The following is a 22,756-nucleotide window of genomic DNA, read 5'->3' on the forward strand; positions in this document are numbered from 1 at the left end:
GTGACTCAAAATCTGCACTTGAGGCATCAAAAAATGGAAAAACAAAATACACACACAGTAAAATTCATGAACTACTAACAACCTTAAAATTGAAAAATAAGAACTGCATGCTGCAATGGATTCCAGCCCATGTAAATTTTGAAGGCAATGAAAGAGCAGACAGACTAGTCAAAGAAGCAAGATACTTACCTCTAAAATTACAGCCACTATCACTAACTGATGCTAACTCTGTCTCCAAAATAAGGTTGGTAAAACAAACTATCAAGAAGAACAATGAAATCAGTAAAGTTAATGAAAATAGAAAAATAACCACAATCATCACCAGACTAAGGACTGAGCATTTTAAAGGCATGAAAATTCAGTCAGATGGTAGTAGGAGCTATGAAACATGCAGAAATTGTCCAGGAGTTGAACCGACACCTGTCCATATTTATTCTTGTCCAACAATTGTGCTGTTCTACAGAAAATTGACGATAACCCTAGAGAAAAGTTCTACTCCACCAGAGTTCCACAGATTGCCAAAGCAATCTGTGGAACTCTGGTGAACTCATATCTAGAAGCTCTTCAATGGAATCGACAACAACAACAACTGTGGAGACACAAATAAGAGTCAACAAGTTAAATTAGCAAAAAGACCTGTGATTGATTAGATCACAATGTTACAAAAAAGCCAAATGTCATCAGAAATTGAACCATCTAATTCGTTGTCTGATATGTCAGGCAGAAGTTGTCAGGGGGTTATGCATCCTGAAATGCTAGTTTCCATTCCACTTAGCAGAATTAAACTAGGTGAATGTTTGAAAACATCATTTGACAACTCAATTGATGATGTCATTAAAGGATAAGAAGACAGACTTGCCTAGTGGGTATGGTCATCTACATCAACTTTCAAGCAGTTTTAATAGATTCTGATGCTTCAGTCAATACTCACCTGCCACTCAAACCTTCAGTTCTGTAACAATTATCCTTATCCTTTATTTTTCTAGTTTGGAAAATTCATCGAAATCTACTGTTCTTCTGTAGTTACAGCACATGTCAGTCCAGATTACTTAACGTCTTCATCTTATGTGTCCAAGATATTACCTCTTGCATCTGATGCCAAGGTAGCAGCGAAAGATTATGTAGACCATTCCACATCTTCTAATGTATCGACTGTTTTGCCTGTTTTATTTGACTTATATTAACACTGAAACATTAATGAGATATATGATGATACATCTAATTTGTCTACTGTTTCAAGTTTAAGTGAATTAGACACTGCCAAAGATTCTATATATTCGCCCTTTATTAGTCCATTATGATAAGGTTCCACTGGCCTGACAGCTGTTTTGAACTGGTTGGTTCTCTTCAGAGACCAGGCAAAAACCTTAAGAGAGCGAAAATTCTTGTTCAGTACTAAGAAACTTGAAATGCTAGAGAAATGTATTTTTCATAAGTAAACTCTCGACAGGTGCGTAAAAGTAACTACCAAAATAAAGAGCCAAAAGGCTTCAACTTCGGCGATGCAAAATTATATCATCATCATCTTCATCATCAAATTCCTGCCATGTACCCTCAAGGGGTGTACAGGATATGACAGTACTACATGAAAAAATTACATCATCACTAACTTCCTATCTACAATTTTCCTCCAAATCAGTCTGTTACTTGTCAAGACTCCAACATTATCAGATCTTATATTTCTATCGTCTAAGGCACTTTGTACCGTATCAATCCACCTATATCTTGGTCTTCCTCTGGGTCGTTTTCCTGCCAACCTGGCAGAGAACACTTGTTTTGCTAATCTTTCCTCTCCCATTCTATTTAAGTGACCATACCATCTGAGATTAGCTCTGCTAACGCATTCCTGGATGCTGACAATGTCAAGTTCTTTCCTAATATCCTCATTTTTAATATGATATTGCCATTGATGCCATCTGTTCACGCCTCTAATCTTTCTCAGGACTCTCATATCTGCGGTCTCTAGTCTTTGGTCAAGTGTTTTACTTCTGACCCAGCTCTCAGATCCATAAGTTAAAATTGGTTTGAACACAGTCTTGTATACAGCTAATTTAGTGTTCCGACTAATTTCTTTCTTATTCCATATGAATTTATTCAATTGACTTCCCACGATACCAGCTTTGCTGATTCTGTTGTCTATTTCTATATTTAGTTTACCATCTTCAGTAAAAATTGTGCCTAAGTAGCTGAAATGTTTTACTTGTTCCACCGGTTCTCCATTCACAACACAGTTGACATTTTCAATGATTCTGCCTATTTTCATTGTCTTTGTCTTTTTATTGCTGACCTTCATACCATATCTATTACAACAGCTATTCAATTTAGTCAGAGAATCTTGCAGACTTGTAGCGGATTTATTTAGAAGTATAACATCATCCGCATAAAGCAAAGAGCTGACATTAACATCTCCAATTTTGATATCAGGTTTAATACCACATGCCTTCATAATGTGATCCATATAGATAATGAATAACAGAGGGGATAATGTACATCCTTGTCTCACACCAGATTTAACATTAAACCATCTTCCTGTACTTCCTTCAATTCTAACTGCTGACTCACAACTCAAATAAAGACTAAGTATTGCTTGATATAATGCCCCATTGACACCATATAACTGCAGCGTATTGAATAGCTTCTCTCTTGGCACCTTGTCATATGCCTTTTCCAAATCGACAAAACATAAATACAGATCTTTGTTATATTCCCATGCTTTCTCGACTATTTGTCGTAAAGTGAAGATCTGATCCTGACAGCCTCTATTTGGCCTGAATCCAGCTTGTTCTTCACCAAGCTTTTCTTCCACAATTCTTCTCAACCGTTTCTCAAGTATATTTGCATAGATCTTGCCAGGAACACTCAGTAGGGAAATACCTCTGTAATTCTCACATTCAGTTTTATTTCCCTTTTTATATATGGGTACTATGAGAGCTCTACTCCAATCATCGGGAATTCGTCCCTCTGTCCAGGCTTTCTGAACTATGCAGTGCAGCCACTGTAAGACTCTTATACCACCATACTTCAGCATTTCTGGTCGAATATCATCTACTCCTGCTGCCTTTCCACATTTCAAGCCTTTGATGGCTTTTTCTACTTCAAGTATGGATATGTATTCCTGACTGCATGCCTGGTCAGTGTTTTTTATCACTGTGCTGTCATCACTACTTGTTTCATTTAGCAGTTTTTCAAAGTAATTACTCCATACTTCAAGGATATCTTTTTCTCCTGTTTTCATTTCACCTTTATCATCTCTAATTCCTTTTACAGCACTCTTTCCTCCATTCCTAAGCTTCTTCAACAACCTCCAGAATATTTTGCCACCTTCTTGATATTTATTTTCTATATTCTTGCCAAAGTCCTCCCATGACTTTTGTTTAGCTAGTTTTACACACTGTTTAGCTTTCTTACATTTGTCTCTGTATTCTGTAAGAGTAAAAGCTGACTTATTTGCCAGGAACTTTTGATATGCTTTCTTCTTTTCCTTCACTGCCTCTTTAACTTCCTGTGTCCACCAGGGAGTTCTGATTTTTTTATCCTTGCACACAACCTCACCACATGCCTCTCTGGCAGAATCAATCAATGTTTCCTTCAGAGTTTGCCACTGAATCTCCAAGGCTTGATTCCTGTTCTCAAACTCTTTCATTTTCTTTTCAATAATATTTCTGTATTTTAGTCTACAGTTCACATCTGAGAGCTGCTCAACTTTTATTCGCTTTAAAACTTTCTTACATGTTATTCTTTTCAATATGAAATTCAATTTTATCCTGCTCAAGACTAAATAGTGATCACTTCCAATTTCAAATCCTCTGTACACTCTGGTGTCCTGCACCAGGGAGAAAACATCACTATCAACAATAACATAGTCAATGAGACTTTTCTTATTCCTAGCCTCTTCTCTCCATGTGAATTTGTGCACATTTTTATGTTGGAACATGGTGTTAGTAATAACCAGTCCATGTCCTGAGCAGAAATCCAACAGATATTTGCCATTATTATTAGCTTTGCTCTTTTCTCCAAATTTTCCCAAAATATTTTTGTATGTCTCACAATCATTTCCTACTCTACTATTTAGATCCCCAACAAGGACCAACTTTTCCTTTTTCATTGTGTCCGTTGCTTTTTCTAAAGCCTCAAAAAATTCCTCCACTTCTACCTTAGTAGAACCTTCTGTGGGACCATAGGCACAAATAAGTCTCATTGTCCAGTTCCCCATTCTCATATTTGCCCACATTACTCTACTTGAGACTGACTGCCATTCAAGAAGATTAGCCTCGTATTTTGTGTTGAATACTATGGCTACTCCTTCTTTTCCTTGATTGTCATTGCCTGAATATAACATTTTGTATTTATTGCTCAGAAAGATCTCACCAGTTTTGGTCTTTTTTGTTTCAGTCACCCCTATTATGTCGATCTGGTACTTATCTAATTCCTCAGCTAGCTCCATTTCTTTGCCATTCAGGCTTCTTACATTGATAGTACCGATCTTTAACTCTGGTGATGTTGAGTTGGGGTTTGTTTTCAGATTTGTTCCAGTAGCTGACTTTTCGCTGTTCGCCCTGGTTCCCTGGCGAAAACAACGGGGGCCTTGTTTAACCAGGCGACGCCCCAGCCGGCATGAAATTTTGTCATGTTGTACCATCATTTTTTATTTTGGTTTAACCAATAAGAATACAATTTGGTCGGCTAAATCCCAAATTGCCAGCCCATCCTCGTTCGTTCAGTATCAAAGTAGATACCCAACAGGGTGCACCACGAGAAGGTGAGGATTGGACATTAGGTCAGAAGCCCTGGTCGGTTCTCCGCATTCCTTTAAAGGCTATGTGGAGGTCTCCTCTCAGTTATACAGCTTTGACCCTTAAGCACCCCTGCAAAATTATATAAGCAAAGTCGATATTAGATCCACCATTATTTCAAAATCGAATGTAAAAAAAAACTATGAAAGCTTCATAAGATAAGTTGACCAGGGAGCTTGCGAGAATACACTCCCTTGCATTCATGAGTTGCCTTAGTGTGGACTACTTAAAAGACATAGGTACCACCCAAGCGTCCATTCACCTTTTATTAGTCCATTTTGATAAGGTTCCACTGGCCTGACAGTGGAACCTTAGTTGCCTTAGTCTGCACTAAGGCAACTCATGAATGCCAGGGAGTGTATTCCCGTAAGCTCTCTGGGTCAACTTACCTTATGAATGTAGAAACTTTTAGTTTCTACATTCAGCTTTGAAATAATGCTGAATCTAATATCCTTTGCTTATATAATTTTGCATCGCCGAAGTCGAAGCCTTTTGGCTCTTTATTTTGGTAATTACTTTTACACACCTGTCGGGAGTTCACTTATGAAAAATACATTTCTCTAGCATTTCAATATACATTCAATATACATTCAAAATACATTTCTCTAGCAAATGGGATTTGCTAGGGAGACAGGTGATAGTGACATTTCCCTGTTTTTGACCATTTACTCTATCCTTTATCAGTAAATGTTCTAAATGCTATGCATCCAATCCATTTTAGTGCAAACCATCACTCTTAAAAAATTCTTTCCTTTTATGAAACTCATCCCATGCATTCATAAAATGTTTTCTGTGAATAATTTCTGTGATTGTGGGATTAAATGTCAGAAAGTAAATTGCGCACTGAGTGGGCTAATTCACACACAGGAGGTTATGGGATGAATGGAGTAGTGCAGTTTATATATACTAATGCCAGACGTATTCAGAATAAGTTCAAGGAATTTTTGGCATTAATTGGTACAACTTGGCCAAAAATTATAGGAATTAGTGAGACTTGGTTGGCCAAGGATGATATAGGAATAGAATGTAAGGAATACAGTATTTTCAGGAAGGACAGAGGGGACAAAATGGAGGGGTTTTTTTTTTTGCTAATAATAGCCGTAGATTTGAAGCCATAAAGAGTAGAAGTGCCTTTCTCAAGAGGACAGGCATGCAGAGAGCAGTTCATTTGAGGCTGTCTGGTGTGAGATAGAGATCAACAGGATGAAATAGGCAATTGGTTACTGCTGTAAAAGGGGTATAAGGGAGAATGTAGATGGTATGTATTGGCAAATTTGCATGATGAGTACAGGTTGAATAATTATTGTGGGGGGTTTCAACTATGGAGGACATAGATTGGGAGAAGGAATGGTCACAAGGGAAGAAGGAAATGAGTTCATACAGTTGTTAAGAGTTAATTAACTGAGACAGCATGTAATGGTTCAGGTGTGTTGCATCTGGTCAAAGCACTGGAGAACATATGGTTATTATATCAATAACTGGTATTGATAACCCACAAGCGGTACAAGGTACAGGCAAGGAGGGTGACCTGTATGGTATAAGCTAATTATGAGAGGTAGCTTGCTGATAATATAATAACCAATTTAGCATCACTGTGGTCTTGACCTGGGAGATTGTAAGTAGTGAAGAATTTTTTGTTAAGAAGGGGATATGTGTAGAATTACAAGACTGGTGATTATAACCATCTGAGAAATCAGTTTCAGTAGTGCTATGGCATGAGAATTTGAAGGGGAGAGATGCTGGGGATGGGGGTTATCAAAGGGTGTTTATGGAAAGCAGTATCAGACTATATACCCAGAGTCAGGAGGATAAATCAAGTGGGAGTAAGATGGATGAATAGTATTATTAAACAAGAGTTGCAGATAAAGAAAGGGTTGTGAAGGCAGTATAAAGAAAAGTGATCAGCGTACCCACAAGCAGTACAAGGTACAGGCAAGGAGGGTGACCTGTATGGTATAAGCTAATTATGAGAGGTAGCTTGTTGATGAGTCCAAAAGAAATCCTGTGGAATTCTTTTGCTATGTGGCAAGCAAAAGGAGAAATGACTATGGAAGGATGACTTTAAAAAGTGTTGATGATAGGGAAGTAACAGAAGCAAATCAAATAGTTGAGTTACTAAGTGAGCATTTTGGTTTTAATATTGCAATGCAAAATGTGTCACTGACTGATGAGAGACTAGAGATAAAAGAAATAGAGGTGCTTATTATATTGCAGAACACTGCCATAGGTTTAGATGGCATATTCGCTCATGTGTTACAAGAAGTGCAAGAGAGTTAGCATCTACTCTGACCAAGCAGTTTAATTTAAGCCTCAGTTCTGGTAATGTTCCAATAGAGTGGAAGGAGGGGGAAATAATTTCACTTAGTGGAATTAATTCCACAGAAGCAGAAAATTATAGGCCAGTCAGCATATCGGGAGTGGTGGTTAACGTTTTGGAGATGTTGATAAAAAATTAGAATTCAGGACTGGGTGGACAAAAATATGATATACTTTATAAAGCCAGCAAAGGTTGGTCGATTGGTCGAGTCTGCTACTAATGGCTCACTCAAGAAGTTCAGCAAGTTCAAGTGTGGTTGGTAGTTGGAAGGGGCTCATTCGTTCGATGCTGTTGGCACACTCTCCCTTGATGAGTCTTTGGACTCCCTAGAGATGTCACATAATAATAATAAAGGACAACATGGGTTTTGTGAAGGATAGGTCTTGCCTTAGTAACTTACTTACTTTTTCTATAAAGTAATAGTGGATAAAGGAAATGCTTACTCAATGATACTGCTAGACTTTGCAAAGGCATTTGACAGGATTCCATATGAAACTCTATTGCATAAATTGTTACAAATGGATCTGAAGCTGGTGATTTGGTGTATAGGGTAGCTGATGGACAGATATCGAAGTTTAGTTTATGGAAGAGTTCACTTTAGGTGAAGGGATGACTAGAGGTGTACCTCAAGGCTCAATACTTTGTCCTGTTGTTTAATTTGTGCATTAATGATATCAGAAATAATTTGACAGGAAATAGCCATTTGCTTGCTGATAATACAAAATTGGGAAAGATCAATAGTTGATGAAGATGATGTAGATATCTTGTAGGATGACTTAAAATATGCTGGCAGTATGGGCACAATTAAATGGCTACTTCAACATGGCTAAGTGTAAGGTGACACATTCTGGGAAGATGAGATCATATGCTGTGTATATATTGATGGAATTAAACTGCAAGCAGTTGATGAGGCAAGGGACTTGGGGGGTGGGGGTGACTGTGGACAGAGAACTGAAATTTAGTGGACATATTGCAAAGTACATTAAATTGCATGGTGTTGAAGAACACACTGACAAGCAGGAATAGGCAAGTTATTAATTACATTATAAAATGGAACAATAAGGCCACATCTGGGCTATTGCCCACAGATCTGGTCATCTGGATTCTTTGGTGATGAAGCAAAAGTGGTGGAGAGAATCCAGAGGCGAAATGACAAAGATTATTGCAGGTCTGTGGGCTTCAAAATAGCTGATGGTGTAACAGAGGAGATATAATAGAATCATATACAGTGGTATCTCGCTAATCCGAACTAATAAAAACCGAGCGCATTCGGATTAGCGAATTTCTCCCCAAGAGGCAACAATAACTAGCATTTAAGACAAAAATAATCAGATTCTAATCATACATCAATTTAATTCTGTAAATAAATGAATTAACTGATAGAAAAAATGCTTCTGTCCTGTAATATGAAACTTAAAAAATAATACAGTACACATGTTTATTTTAATAAAAAATTTAGTTTGTATGTACCTGGATTGTTGAGGATTATGATTTAATAAAATTGCATAGTTCAGTATATAACGTAATTTGCGTTAAAAAAAAAAAAAAAAAAAAAAAAAAAAAAAAAAAAATATATATATATATATATATATATATATATATATTACTTTCTTGTACACAACACAAAAAAAGTTACTGATTTTCTTTTGTTTGTTGGAAGCTAAACTTTTTTCGAATGCTTCTTCTCTGAGCTGCATTAGCAATAAAATTTTGGGGAATGGTGTATCATTCTGCTTACTATACATATATTAAAAATGTCAACTGCTTCTTCATGTTTTAACTTTTTTTTCTTCAAATTCTTTATCGTCATCATCATCTGCTAATTCATTCTGTAGCATCATATTTATAATTTCAGCATCTAATTCAATTTCGAATTCACTTTCGGTTCTATCTCTGATCCATTCTGTAACATCTGTTTGTGAAATTTCAACAATTGGATTTATAATTCTAATCAAATTATGCATGTTTTGAATTTCCGCTTTCTGTGTATCACCGTAATTATTTTCATAAATTCTAAAAGGCCACAGTTTTTTCATGACGCTTGACAGCGGTGATTCATGCCGACAATACAGTACGTACTGTACAGTATAAAAAAGCAAATGTGAACATACAGTAAATCAAAATAGGCCTACAGTATGACTGTACAATCGGCAGTATGAAAAAAAAATACTGTACTGTAATAATAATAAAATAAATAATAATTATTAAATAAAAAGAATTGTACACAAAATAATAATATGTAATAAATAAAACTTTTTTTCCTTTCGAACCACAGTTCGGATTACTGGAAGGTTCGGATTAGCGAGATACTACTGTAAGTGATTAAAGGTTTATAGGATTGATACTGATGACTTTTTTTCTGTATAGTGCAGGAAAGGAGAGAGTGAGGGTCATCTCTGGAAATTGTGTGTGTATGGTTAATAAGGGTGTTAGAACTAGATTTTTTTGCTTTGGAAGGTGGTGAATATGTGGAATGCATTGTCAGAGGTGGTTGAGACTGCTTTGTCCATGAATGAATTTAAGAAGTATGATAGGTGTTGTGTGAATAATGGTTTGTGCATCAATATAGGATCTCTCATTAGTATTCTGACTCCATCTCCATGGAGTCAGAAGACTCATGAGAGATCTGACTCCATTATAACAATAATAATAGGCCAGGGGAATATCAGGATGACATAGAAGACATGCATCAGCAAATTACAATGAGTGCAAGTTGAGTAATTATTATGGTGGACTTCAACTTTGGAGACATAGATTGTAAGGAGGAGATATCACTTGGCAGGAAGGAAATGGAATTTATACACTTACTGTGAGATAATTATTTGAAGCTGAATGTGACGAAGGGAGCTCGGAGTACAAGAGTGTTTGATGTTATAAGATCGGAAGATCTGTCCGTGACTAAGGTGGCTACTCTGCCTCCAACTGGGGAAAGTGATCATGTGGTCTTGACTTGGGAAGTAGCAAAACATGGAAATTCCAGTTAAGAAGTGGTATATGTGGAACTACAAGGCAAGTGATTATAATACATTTAGTAGACAGCTTGAAGCAATACTGTGAACATTCATCTCTTACAGATCTTTATGCCATGGTATTGCTTCAAGCTCCAGATACCCCTTGACTATTCATGGGGAATAGTCAAGGGGTATCTGGAGGAAGCAATATCACTCACACCATATACCCAAGGTCAGGAGGGTAAATCAGGTAGGAGTCAGATGGATCAGTAGTATCATTAATCATGAGCTGCAAAAAAAAAGAAAATGTTGTGGAGAGTATATAAGGAGAAAGATTATCAGCATGGTAAGGAAGGCAAAATCAGATTATGAGAAATTAGCCAAACAGACAAAAGGAAATCCCAGAGTTTTTTCATTATGTGGCAAGTAGAAGGGAGAATAGTTATAGAAGGATAACTTGAATGCATGCAGATGGTAGAGAGGTGACAGAGGCAGGTGAAATTGTTGAACTACTGAGTGACCATTTTGCAAGGGGTATATCATCCAAGTGAAGATATTGTTAGGGACAGGTGACGGGGACTGATGTGAGAACAGAGGTTGATGAATTGGAGCTACTTGGGATATTGCAGTGAATGATGCAAACACGGCTGTGGGACTGGATGAGATATCAGCTGGCGTTTTGCAAGAATGTGCAGGGGAACTGATGATGCCTTTGACCAGGCTGTTTAAGTCTCAGCTATGACAAAGTCTCAAGAAAGTGGAAGGAAGACAAAATAATTCCTTTGCATAAAGGAGGAGCTGAGTATGTGGTAGCAAATTATAGACCAATCAGTATCTCAGGAGTGGTGGTAAAAGTACTGGAAAAGTCAAAAAGGGAATTCAGGAACAGGTGGATAAGAATGATACTCTAGATGGGGCAGCATGGCTTTGTGAAGGGTTAGTCATGCATTAGTAATCTACTATGTGTAATAGAGTGGCAGTTGAGTTAGACAAAGGGGATGGCTATACGATAATACTGCTGGATTTTGCAAAGGCATTTGACAGTATACCACAAATGAACACTCTGTTATGCAAATTGTAATAAATGGACATAGATATGAAACTGGTGATATGGATAAGTTATCAATATCCAGCTAAACAATATATTATGAAAGCTTACCTCCTCCAAATGGGGTGCAGACCCTAACACACACTGAGATCTTCTGCTGCTTCCCAGTATGTCCAGATCCTGCCATGCTGAAAAACTTGATCCAGCATTGAATGAAAGCTGCCACTTAATTACAGGATGCCTGAAACCAACACCACTAAAAGACCTGGTATTGCTGGTCTTTTAATGGTTTTATGGCTGGTATTGCACCGCCTTTAATTCGAAGATCTGCATTCTCAGCTGATGAAAGAAGCAGACAAATGTATGAACGCCACCCACTATTCGGCCAGACCGCAGTGCCCCAAAGACTAAGATCCTGACATAGCTTCCTGGCAACTGTTGAACCACCTAAAAAACCTCCCAGAGACAAGACTTCAACAATGGCTTGCACTGTATCCTGAAAATAATACTGTTATTCCAATAGCCAAACATCTTCCACGTGGTGCCCACTTGGACTGGAATACTTGGAAAAGCCTCAACAGACTGCAAACGACAGGACGCTGCAAACAAAACCTCATCAAATGGGGCTACCTCACTGGCCCAGACAATTGTGAGTGTGGGACAACCCAGTCCATGGAACACCTTCCTACTTGCCCCTTTCTTCCATCACCTTGCACAAAAGAGGACCTTATATTCTGCACAGAAAGAGCAGTTGATTGTGCAAGATACTGGAGGAACATCTGACCATATCTATTGTATATAAGTTATGTATGGTTTCCTATTTTCATATTTAATCATTATTTCCCACCTACCAAATCTAAGCTGATCTCATTGTAATGTATCCTAATTTGGTGTAAATCATGTTGTACCAACTACTTACTACTATGCTACTTGTGTTTGGATACGAAATAAAAAATATCCAATCAATTTTCAAATTCTTCTTTTGACATACCGCCTGGGGTTTTATCAAAAATTTCATTTGTAAGATATTCAAATTCTTTGGAAGGAGTTTCAGAGTTTGTCGTAAAAAAAAAAAAAAATCCACCTTTTCGGAAGCAGTTTTCAATAGTCTTCTCTGAGACTTTGCTACCAAATGCAATGCATCAAGAAGAGAAATCTTTTTTGCCAAAGTTCAACAAAGTTCAGCTATAATTCTCGCACAAACTTTCCTGCGATAATAAGCTTTAAAAGCTCGTATGATGCCTTGGTCACACGGTTAAATTAACGATGTAGTGTTCGAAAGCAAGAAAATTACTTTGATGTTCTTTAACAATAAATTGTTTGTGTCTGCAGTGCAGTTGTCTACTAACAAGACAATTTTTCGCTTTTATTTAAAGTCCCACTTAAATAACCAATTGTTGAAAATGTCATTAGTCATTCGAGCATTTGCACTAGAACAGTAGTCAACAGGCAAACTTTTGGCACCTTTAAAACACCAAGGATTTTTACTTTTTCCAATCACCAAGAGCTCTCATTTCTCACCTTTCATATTTGCATAACAAGTCACTTGCTGTTTTGAAGATCTAAATCCTTTAGTACTTTCAGTTTTAAACAATTAAGTATACTTGGGCATTGCACGAAAATAGAGTCCTGTTTCGTTTGTTGTAAGCATCCTCGAGAAAATATTCAGAAATAATTTTTGGCCACTCGGTCTTAATCCATGCATCAGCTGATTAAAAAAAAAAATTTTAAAAATCAGCACTTTTCTCTTCAACATGAATACGCTTGTACACAATATCTCCCACTTTTTCCTCCTGTTAAACCATCCATCAGTTGCGGTGAAATTTTCTTTGCCTATTGTTTTTGCAAGTTCTTCTGCTTTTTGACACATCAAAAGCCCATTAATTGAAGCATTCTTTTCATGAAAACATTTTGATAACAATAAGCGGAACTTTGGTTATAATAGATGGATTCTTTTTAATTCATTTTAAATGGTGTATTTTGGGACTGACTGATTTTGATAACAATAGCTGATTACTTAACCAAATTTTTAATGCTGATTCGACTTGAGTATCCTTACCAGATCGGGCTCTCTCTTCAGATCCATGTTCTCGTTAGCAAAAGCTGAAGTTTCAATGTTTGATCTGTTTTTTAAGATCTTACACCAGAGTGGTTGTGAAATTTTTAAATGTACAGCCGCATACTACAGTGACTCATTTTGGACAACTTGTCATAGCACTCCAAAATTCTTTGTTTTTTACATGCTTCTGCCATAATGCTAAAGGCTGTTTTAACAAGAACTTCAAGTCAAATTCACTTACTGAAAGAGAGCACAAAAATAAACTCAAAAAGTTACATTTAAATTATTTATTTATACCTCCTGCATTTGCCTCGAAGATTTAAGATTTATGGAAGAATACGATTAAAGGAAGATTAACAAAAGTCAGATTTCGACATATTCTTTGTCAAATTTTCTTCTGACTAACCCTTAGAATTCTGAGATGCAAAAGGCTAAACATTTGAGGATTTTGATAACAATAACTTTGAACTTTGATTATAATAGACTGATTATTTTTAATTCATTTTAAGTGGTGTGTTTTGGAACTGACTGATTTTGATAACAATAGCCGATTGATAATATTATCTGCGATTACAATAAGCAGATTCTACTGTATATGGAGGAGCAGAATCCAGGAGAAGGCAGGTAACTAGTGGTGTGCCACCCTGTGTTTGGACCACTGCTGTTTAATTTGTACATAAATGATATATAAGAAATAATTTGAAGGAATATTCACTTGTTTTCTAATGATGCAAAGTCTCGTAGGGTAATAGTTAATCAGGATGATTTAAATAGACTGTGATAGTATGGGCAAAACATAATGGATGTCGATTTAATGTGGAAAAGTGTCAAGTTATGCATTTTGTGAAATAACGATTACAGACTGTGTACCACATTGAGGGAACTGTACTCCAGGAAATTGATAAAGCCAGGAATTTGGGGATAGTAATAGATGGAGTGTTGAAGTTTAGAGAACATATTGCTGAAGTAGCCAGGGTAGCTTACAGTATTATTTGGTTACTGAAGAACACACTAACAAGCAGAGATGAAGAGTTGTCATTCCTCTTTATAAAGCCTAGAAACAACTCTGGATTACCATTCTCTGATCTGGTCAACTAAATTTCTTGGACATGAGGAAGTGGTGGAGAAGAATGACCAACATGGTGAGCAGACTGTGAAATTATTCCTCTGATGTAGATTGAGGGTATGTTGATTGTAAAAGTTAGTTGATAGGTGAAAGTGGGGGGAGATATGATAGAAACATTTAAGTTACTTAAAGGCTTTAATAGGATTGATGCAGAGGAAATGTTTCAGCACTTGGCTAGAGGGGACAGAACAAGGTGTCATCCAGGGATGACACATCTTACCGACATGGAGTTGGGTGAGAGTGTGGTTAGCAGCAAGGGCATGGATATTAGATTTTTTTTGCTTGGAGAGTAGTGAGTGAGTGAGTGAATGAATGGAATGGATTGCCAGTCAGCTCAGGTGATCCAGTCCATTCATTCACCACTTTCAAGGAGAAGTATGATAGATATTGTGTTGATAGTTTATGTCTCCCACGATGAGTCTTAGGACTCTACGCTATGCAGGTGCCTGTGCAATATAATCATAATAATAAGCAAGATCTTACAAATAGCATAAAGTTGAGCCAGGGAAGACCATGGCCTCAACTTTGCTGGCCCTGTGGTAGTTTACATGTGAAGATAGTTTGAAGCTGCTCGTCTTTAAATTTAATTTAAAAATTATTAAAATACTTATCTTGGATGAGCATTTACAACTGGCTTCAGTTATATTTTACCCATAAGGTGGTCATGATATTAAGATTTCTAAATGGATAGTAAACTGTAATTATTATAATTTATTATTATATCTAATAAGCTGAATATCTTTAAAGGTCAAAGAGTCCTTATTTGAAGACTTACCAAAGAAGCCCAAGAAATATGAAAAACGAGGAACAGCAGCCATGTGAGGGTGTAAGTTTCTTTTATAATACCATTATTAAAAAAATAAATCTTTTTAAAATGTTTTTTTGCTATTTTGTATTCGTTCAGGATAAATTCTGCTGTGTATAGTTATCTCATTTGGAAAAACCTTAAATCATAAACAAACAGAAGGAAAGCACAGTAATAGTTATTTACCAATAGAACACTAAGTGCAGAACAAGAACACATTAACATTGTAGCAATGATTTAATCATTAAACTAACAGTAGTAAAGTGATTATTTGAACATTACATTGTGCAAATCACTTCCAATAGTTGGTATAAAATGCATAAATAAGACAGTGCAACTTTCTGTGATCCAGAATGCACTACCACATCAAATACAATTATATTTTGTGTATTTAGAGATCACAATAAATAACATTATACGGGAAGAAACTTGTAACCAGAATCAAATCGTGAATCTATGTATTATTGGGCATTGAATTTACAATTTTGAATTTCCCTTCCTCTCCCCACATTTCAGTATTTTTTATCATCAGCTCAGCTAATGCCTTTTTGTTCGTGTATAGGGAGTAGGTGAGGTCATTTCAGCCCTATCTAACTTTTGGAGACTGAGTGGGCAGTTCAATCTCCACTGGTGGCCAATCAGAGATAGCTGGCCTGAAGCAATCACTAATTAATTGATATGCAGTGAAGAAGGTGGTTAGCAAGTGCTGACATCTACCGGTCCCTAATCCTAACACAATATTTTATATGTCTGAAAATAGTGCGAGTTCATTGGCCGATTTTCTTGAGTTTATGGGACAAAAACCAGAGTTTCCAGGAGATAAAAACCTTGCCCATGCCAGAGATCGACTAATTCAGGAATCAGTCGAAAAAAGGCTTAGAAAAATTTCCTCTAGTCAGTAACTGGATTTGAACCACCAAATCTTTCTTTGTGCAGTCAAGTGCCGTAGAATGCAAACGGCACTTCTACTGAGCTCTTTTCAGTTTTTAAGTATATTCAAACATAAACCAAGCTATGTTGTGGCATACTTAACGGTAATAATATGATTATCAATTAAAAAAAAAACATATCCCTAAGTGACTCTGGTGAGTGAAAACCTTAAAACACAAAATATAATCCCTGTTATTTTATCTTATGTGTAATAATACATATCAATGCAACTTATTAGCTAAGTGGAAACAAGCTTGTTATTTTATATATGCAGTCACTTATTGAAACATTTGCTTTCATAATGCAAACCTTTGTCTAGCTTGGTTTAAAAATGCCAGTTGTATTCATATTGTTCAGTGAATGACTAAGTATTATAGAAAAGAATCAGCCCTATTCCTCAGAGAATATTAACTATGAGGGAGAAATGATGCTGTGATTTATATTTCTGCTAAAAAAAAAAAAAAATTGGTTTGCATTAAAATGTTTGTTTTCTGTAATATATTAACAAAGTAGCATTTGATGCAGTGTGTATCTCAAAAGGCTATAGATATAACTGGCTACAGAGATGAGATTAACTGTCCTAAACTGGTTCATTTGATTTATGCACACATGAAGGATGAAATAAGATGAGATACTGTGTATTCATAACTTTAATTTGTTTGTAAGCAAAAACTAAGTTAATCTAACTTCTTGTGTAAGAAACATGAATTTAATAAGCAAATTCTTTTTAATTTTTACAGGCTGGAAATCACCATCCCATAACACCTTTTCTGAATGAAGAAATTGTGCCAAAAGTACAATTATTAACTCTTGATTCACCTCAAGATGAATGTACACAAATCAATCGTGTAATTAATAAAACCAAATTATCTTGCTCTTCTGAAATGATAAAATCATCTCGGAGATCTGTGAAATCACCAATTCCCTGTCATTTAGAATCAGAACCTTCTAAAAGTAGTTATCGACGATCTCCCAGGCTGCAAATGAAAGAAGAAATAAAGAAGATGCAAGAGAATTTTGAAAGAGAAATGTCATATGAAGATGGTTCCTGCTTTGAACCATCAAACATGAGAAAGGTGAGAAGTACACGAAGACGCTCAACCACTTTCACAATGAATAAGGAATCAAAAGACTTGCTGGACTCCAATGATGGGCAAAAAATTGCAGGCCACATGAAAAATCGTAGAAGTTTGGATGAACAAATACTTGTTCAGAATTGCTCATCTGAGAACGTCACTTTAGCACCTAAAATGAGGAATAAGGATAGGGATAAAAGACGAAGTTTAATTTCTTTTAGTTTATTAGAAGGGAAATCTTTTTCTGATACACCAGAAATGAATAGAGAAACATGCAGGCTTTCCACTCCAACTTCAATTAAATCTGCTAAATTAGTTTCACTAGAAAATATTCATATAGATCACAGAAATTCCTTTCAAAAGAGTTCTCTTCGTAGAGGGCGTCCAAATACTGTTAAAACTGGATTACCTTCATCCTTTCGATCAAAACATAGTTATGACTCTTTAGTTGGAGACCAGTTAAAATTAATTCCTAGCCTTTCGCAAACAAAATTATTCAATAATCAAAACACAGAATATGAAAATAAGCTTAGAATAGACCTACAAATTGCAGAAAAAAGTCCTGCAGCATCTCTACATTCTTCTAGTAGCGGTTTTGAAGCTCAGCCCTCTCCATTGTTATGTGAAGATTTTGAATGCAAATCTTATACTCCCTTGCCATGTTCTACAAATGAATCTGCAAGCCCTGGTGATAAGTTGCAGCTGGACTGCAGTTTCATAGAGTGCCCTTCACTCTCAGGCAAAAGCCAGGTTTGTTTTAGAAGCATGAACACAAGTAATGTAGAACCACTTGAAGTTGTGTTAAGTCGTCCTTCATCCAGTAATTCATCACCCATCGTGTCAAATGGTTCTGCATCACATTGCAAAGAACATACACCCAGAATTAAATGTCAACAATGTATTGATAAGTTTCATACTCCTACCACCAGTTCAAGGAATAGGCAGGTTAAAAGTTTGTCACTTCGAAATGTCAGGCAGCATATACCAGTTGATAATATGAATAAATCGTTGAGTTGCACAGAATTATATACTGAAGAATGGAGTGAAAGTCCCCCTAACAAAAAAGGAAGGACAGCTGATAGCACGTTTGACACCAAAACAAATGAGTTGATTTCTCATAGCAAGAACGAATCATCTAATAGGCATTCAGACAACTGGGATTGTGCTGATAAATATCTTCGTGCTGAAAACAATGAGTCCGAAATAGATGAAGGCACAAAAAGAGAGAGTATCATAATGTTACGTATTAGAAATGCAGGTATGGTACAGGCAAATGTTCAAAAATATAATGATATTACCACTAAAGAACCAGTTATTTGTACACCATCTCGTATCCCTAGGCGAATTTCATCAACATCTTCTACCCCACTTCATATTCCCAGAATTTTTGTGAATAATCACGAAACCCCTCGATGTTGGGGAAGGGATGATGCAAAAGACAATGTGACTCCAAGAAAAAATCATCAAATTGTAAAAAATGACGATCTCCATTTTAAGGAACCTCAAGTGCCAAGTAATAGAAAAATGAAATCTAAAAGAAGAGGAACACCAGTTAGTTCTGTAATATCTGAAAGGGCAATTGAGAAAAACCTCACACCAGATGTTGGCACATTGTCATCACCTACTAGCACATCACTGCTGCCTAGTAAAATTCCAAAATTACAGGATAAAGCATTCAAAAGAAAATCACCACCTTCAAATTGGGATATCAGTTCTAAATGTATAGAAGAGGAAAAAAATTCACCTCATTCCACATGTATATCATCAAAAAGCAGTTTCTCGAGATTGAGAAAATCATCATCTGAACAAATCCTTCTACGTTCATCAGCAGCATCTTCAAAGAAAAAAACTAGACATAGTTTGGAACCTTTAAGCAAAATTAATGACCTAAAAAAATCTGAACAATGTAGTTCTGTTTTTAAAACTTCCAACTCCACAGTGTCTTCTCTTGCAGAAAATTCTTCATACGTTAATGAGTCCGGTGGTTCTTTGCGTCGTTCTCCACGCCTCCATAAGTTGCAGTTACCATGGGAATTGCCTTCTCTCATGAACAAAGTTGTAACAGGAGGTCACATTAAGAATCCAAATACTGAACATAAACTACGTGAATATTTTTCTCCTTCTGCATTTCAAGAACTGAGAGGCAACCACATGATTGACGAATGGGAAGTAAACATGTAAAAAGATAAAAATAAATCTGGTTGAGAATCATAATAGCATTATAGAAGCAAGAGCTTGCATCATTCTGAGAGACATCCATTTTCTAATGCTAAGTTAGTGTTAAATATTCTCTTTATAATATAGTGGATTTCATTACCAAAGTGATTTGTATCAAAGTTAAGTACATCTGTAAATTTATCCAGTTACTTCGTTCGTTGAATTCTGGGGATAAAATTTTAGGTTCATACACTGCCAGTTTCTTTTTCTTTCAGACTACTGAAGAAATATTTTTCATATGTAAATAGTTATTTTTGTATTTTACATATAATCTTGGGCAATGAACTCTGTTACTCGGTTACTCGGTTCGTTTATTTATAGCATCATGTACTCCCCTGGGTTTTGCACTTTCTGGTATAAGAAATATAAAATAAACTGTAATATAAACGTGCATGTGATTGGTTGATATCCTACACATGTAATTTGGTCACCATTTCTCTGCATGGTTTCTATATTTTAATTTTTTTTAATTATGGAAGTGTTTGAATAATTCTGTAATTAGACTACAGAAGATATTTATAGAATAATTACTTTCTTGTTTAATAGGTTTTAATCATGTTGCATAAGTGATAATGTAAATATTTTTAATGGATCTTTTTATATTGTACTTATGTGTTTTTTGATGCACAATAAAATCACGCCCTGTTTGTTGATGTTTTTATTGATTTGTAAGATTTTTTTTTCTATTTTTCCTGACTGCTTTTCACTTCATTGTGTAATTTCTTATTGTGGTATTTATAATTTATACTGTTTTTATTTATTCTTGACTGTTCAGCATGTGAAACTATGGAAAGTAATGAAAAGAATCAGTTTTTCTCAACACACTGTCAGGTTGATATCCAACTTGTACAGTGAGCAAGAAACGATGGTAAGAACAGGTTTTGGATTAACTGGTTGGCTTCAGGTTGGAAAGGGAGTTAGACAAGAATGTTTACTTTCTCCTCACTTGCTTAATATCTATGCTGAGGACATCATGTGTGAAGCATTGGATGAGCTGAAGACAGGAATTACGATAAGTGAGATTGATTAGTAACCTGAGATATGTTGATTATAGACAAGTCTCTGATTGTTGTTTTAGCCATTCCTAATGTTCTTCTCACATCTTCTGGACAGCAGTTCTTCATATTAATAATGGATCCCAGGTACTCAACCTTGCTGACTTCCTAAAATTTTTTCTCCATTATAGTACACTTATTTCTCAAGAGCTTTCCTGTTTGTATTTACTTTGAGAATGGTGATCTTTGTCTTGATAGGATTGAATTGAAGTCCTCTGTTATTACTAATCTTTAATTTTATCAAGAATTTGTCATAGTTCTCCTCTGTAATGACAAGGAAGAACTAGGACAAGTTCTTGATAAAATTAACAAGATCAGTAATAACAGAGGACTTCAAGACAAAGATCATGATTTTCAAAGGAAATGCAAACAGGGAAGCTCTTGAGAAACAAGTGTACCCTAATGGAGAAAGAATTGAGGAAGTCTGCAAGTTTGAGTACCTGGGATCCATTATTAATGTGAAGAATTGCAATTCAGAAGAAGATTAGGAATGGCTAAAACAGCTCTAAAATCTGGAAGGATGGATCTATCTCCATAGGAACAAAGTTGAGGATTATGGATGTGAGACTTGGAACCTAAAGAAGTCAGATAAGAAAAGGATAGCTGCTTTTCAGATGTGCTACAGAAGGCTGTTGAGGATATCATTTACTGAAAGGCATACAAATGAATGGGTGTTAGAAAATATCAGTAGAACTTTAAGGATATTGACAGAAGAAAGTTAAAATATTTTGGACATATTGAAAGGATGGAAGGAGGACTTCTCAGAACAGTAATAGAAGGTAAAGTTCCTGGAAAAAGAGGAAGGGGTAGACCATCAATGAGATGGACAAATGGTGTGTGTGTGGAGTGATTGATCTTCAGAGAGTTTGAAGCCTCCAGAAAAGCATGCAACAGGATTACATGCCAAGACCTGTTGTGGCACACCACTGAGCATCAGAGTGACCATATGGTATCTGTGGATGCCCGGTGAACAGATGGATTTATTTATTCAAGCAACAGAGAGGGAAAGGAGGGAGTATCTATATTATCAAACCAAATTTAGAGATATACTTCTTATGGGAGTCCATTTCAAGTAGTGATGTGGACAAAATTCAAAGTAGAAATAGAGCAATGGGACTTCTTATGCTGGTTATATTCCCTGAAAGTTTTGAAGAAGGAATACAGAAAACTTTGGGGTTATTAGGAAGGATTTTAGAACTTCTTTTAACAGTATTAACAACACCAAATGAACTAATTTATAAAAAATGTTTATTAACTGCCTTATATTTTGCTGGATTTCAAACCAGCATCTTCAGAGCACTACGCAGCATGCTGTAGTTAACAAGATCTGTTAATATTCACCTTGGAGAACATAAAAAATACATTCATTACTATTATTATGGCAATATCCATCGTCAGGCTAGTCCCCTGACATGGAGAACATAACCATACTTGTAAGCTGACAGAAAAAGATAATCGGATTGAATCTATGGGAAACGACCCTGGAATGGAAAAGGGAAAACGAAAATGGAAACGACAAAATATAATACACATAGCAAACTGGAATGTAAGAGGAATAGCATATAAAGAAATAGAATTAGACCAGTTATTAAATGAAAGAAATTTTAAAATAGCAGTAATCACTGAAACAAAAAAGAAATTAAAAGGAACTATGAGAACTGAAAAGTTTAATGTGATATACAGTGGAGTCGACAGAGACCAAAGAGCCCAAGCAGGAGTCATGATTTGGATTCATAACTCCCTTTCAAAACAGTTAAAACATTATAAATTATGGAATGAAAGAATAATAGAAGCTAGAATAAAAATAGATAGAGGCTATTTAACAATAATTGGTTTATATGCCCCAGAAGAGGGAAGAGAACAAGATAATATTGATTTTTATAATCAGCTACAAAACATATATAATAAAATAAATAAAAATGATTACATAATTTTAGCAGGAGACTTAAATGCAAGAATTGGAAACACGAAAATTAATAATAATATAGGAATACATGGAGAACACACTCTAAACAGAATGGTAAAAAACTGATTGACTTTGTAGTTTATAATAACCTAAAAATAATGAATTCCTTCTATAAACATAAAGACATACATAAATATACTTGGACAGCAAGAGGATGGAAATCAATATTAGATTACTTCATATTAAATGAAAAGACATCAAATTTTCACTAGATGTTAGAGTTCACAGAGGATATGAAATAAGCAGTGACCACTTCCTTGTTAAAATAAAATTAAGATTACCACCTAAATGGCTACAAGTAACAAGAACAGAAAGAAAAATTGAAACATTTGTTTATAAAACTAGACTATTGAATGAAACAAATGTACAATGGCTATATGAACAAAGAATTAACAGTATCTAGATAAAATAAA

General features: G+C 35.7%; 1 protein-coding gene across 2 annotated transcripts in view; it reads left to right on the top strand.

Annotated features, from left to right (window-relative positions):
- The window catches only part of LOC150102144 (uncharacterized), a 138,960-nt gene extending 118,977 nt beyond the window's left edge, over window positions 1–19,983 (top strand). For both annotated transcript variants that reach the window (XM_090399207.1, XM_090399208.1), the window contains 2 exons: window positions 15,042–15,120; window positions 16,770–19,983. In XM_090399207.1, the coding sequence (XP_090255333.1) occupies window positions 15,042–15,120; window positions 16,770–19,286 (2,596 nt within the window). In that variant the 3' untranslated portion in view covers window positions 19,287–19,983. The remainder of the gene's footprint in view (window positions 1–15,041; window positions 15,121–16,769) is intronic.
- The last annotated feature ends 2,773 nt before the right edge of the window (window positions 19,984–22,756 follow it).

Source organism: Typopeltis vanoorti, chromosome 10 (genome assembly GCF_054136105.1).
Source record: "Typopeltis vanoorti isolate ZY-2024b chromosome 10, IOZ_Tvanoo_1.0, whole genome shotgun sequence".
In the NCBI taxonomy this organism is placed as follows: Eukaryota; Metazoa; Arthropoda; class Arachnida; order Uropygi; family Thelyphonidae; genus Typopeltis; species Typopeltis vanoorti.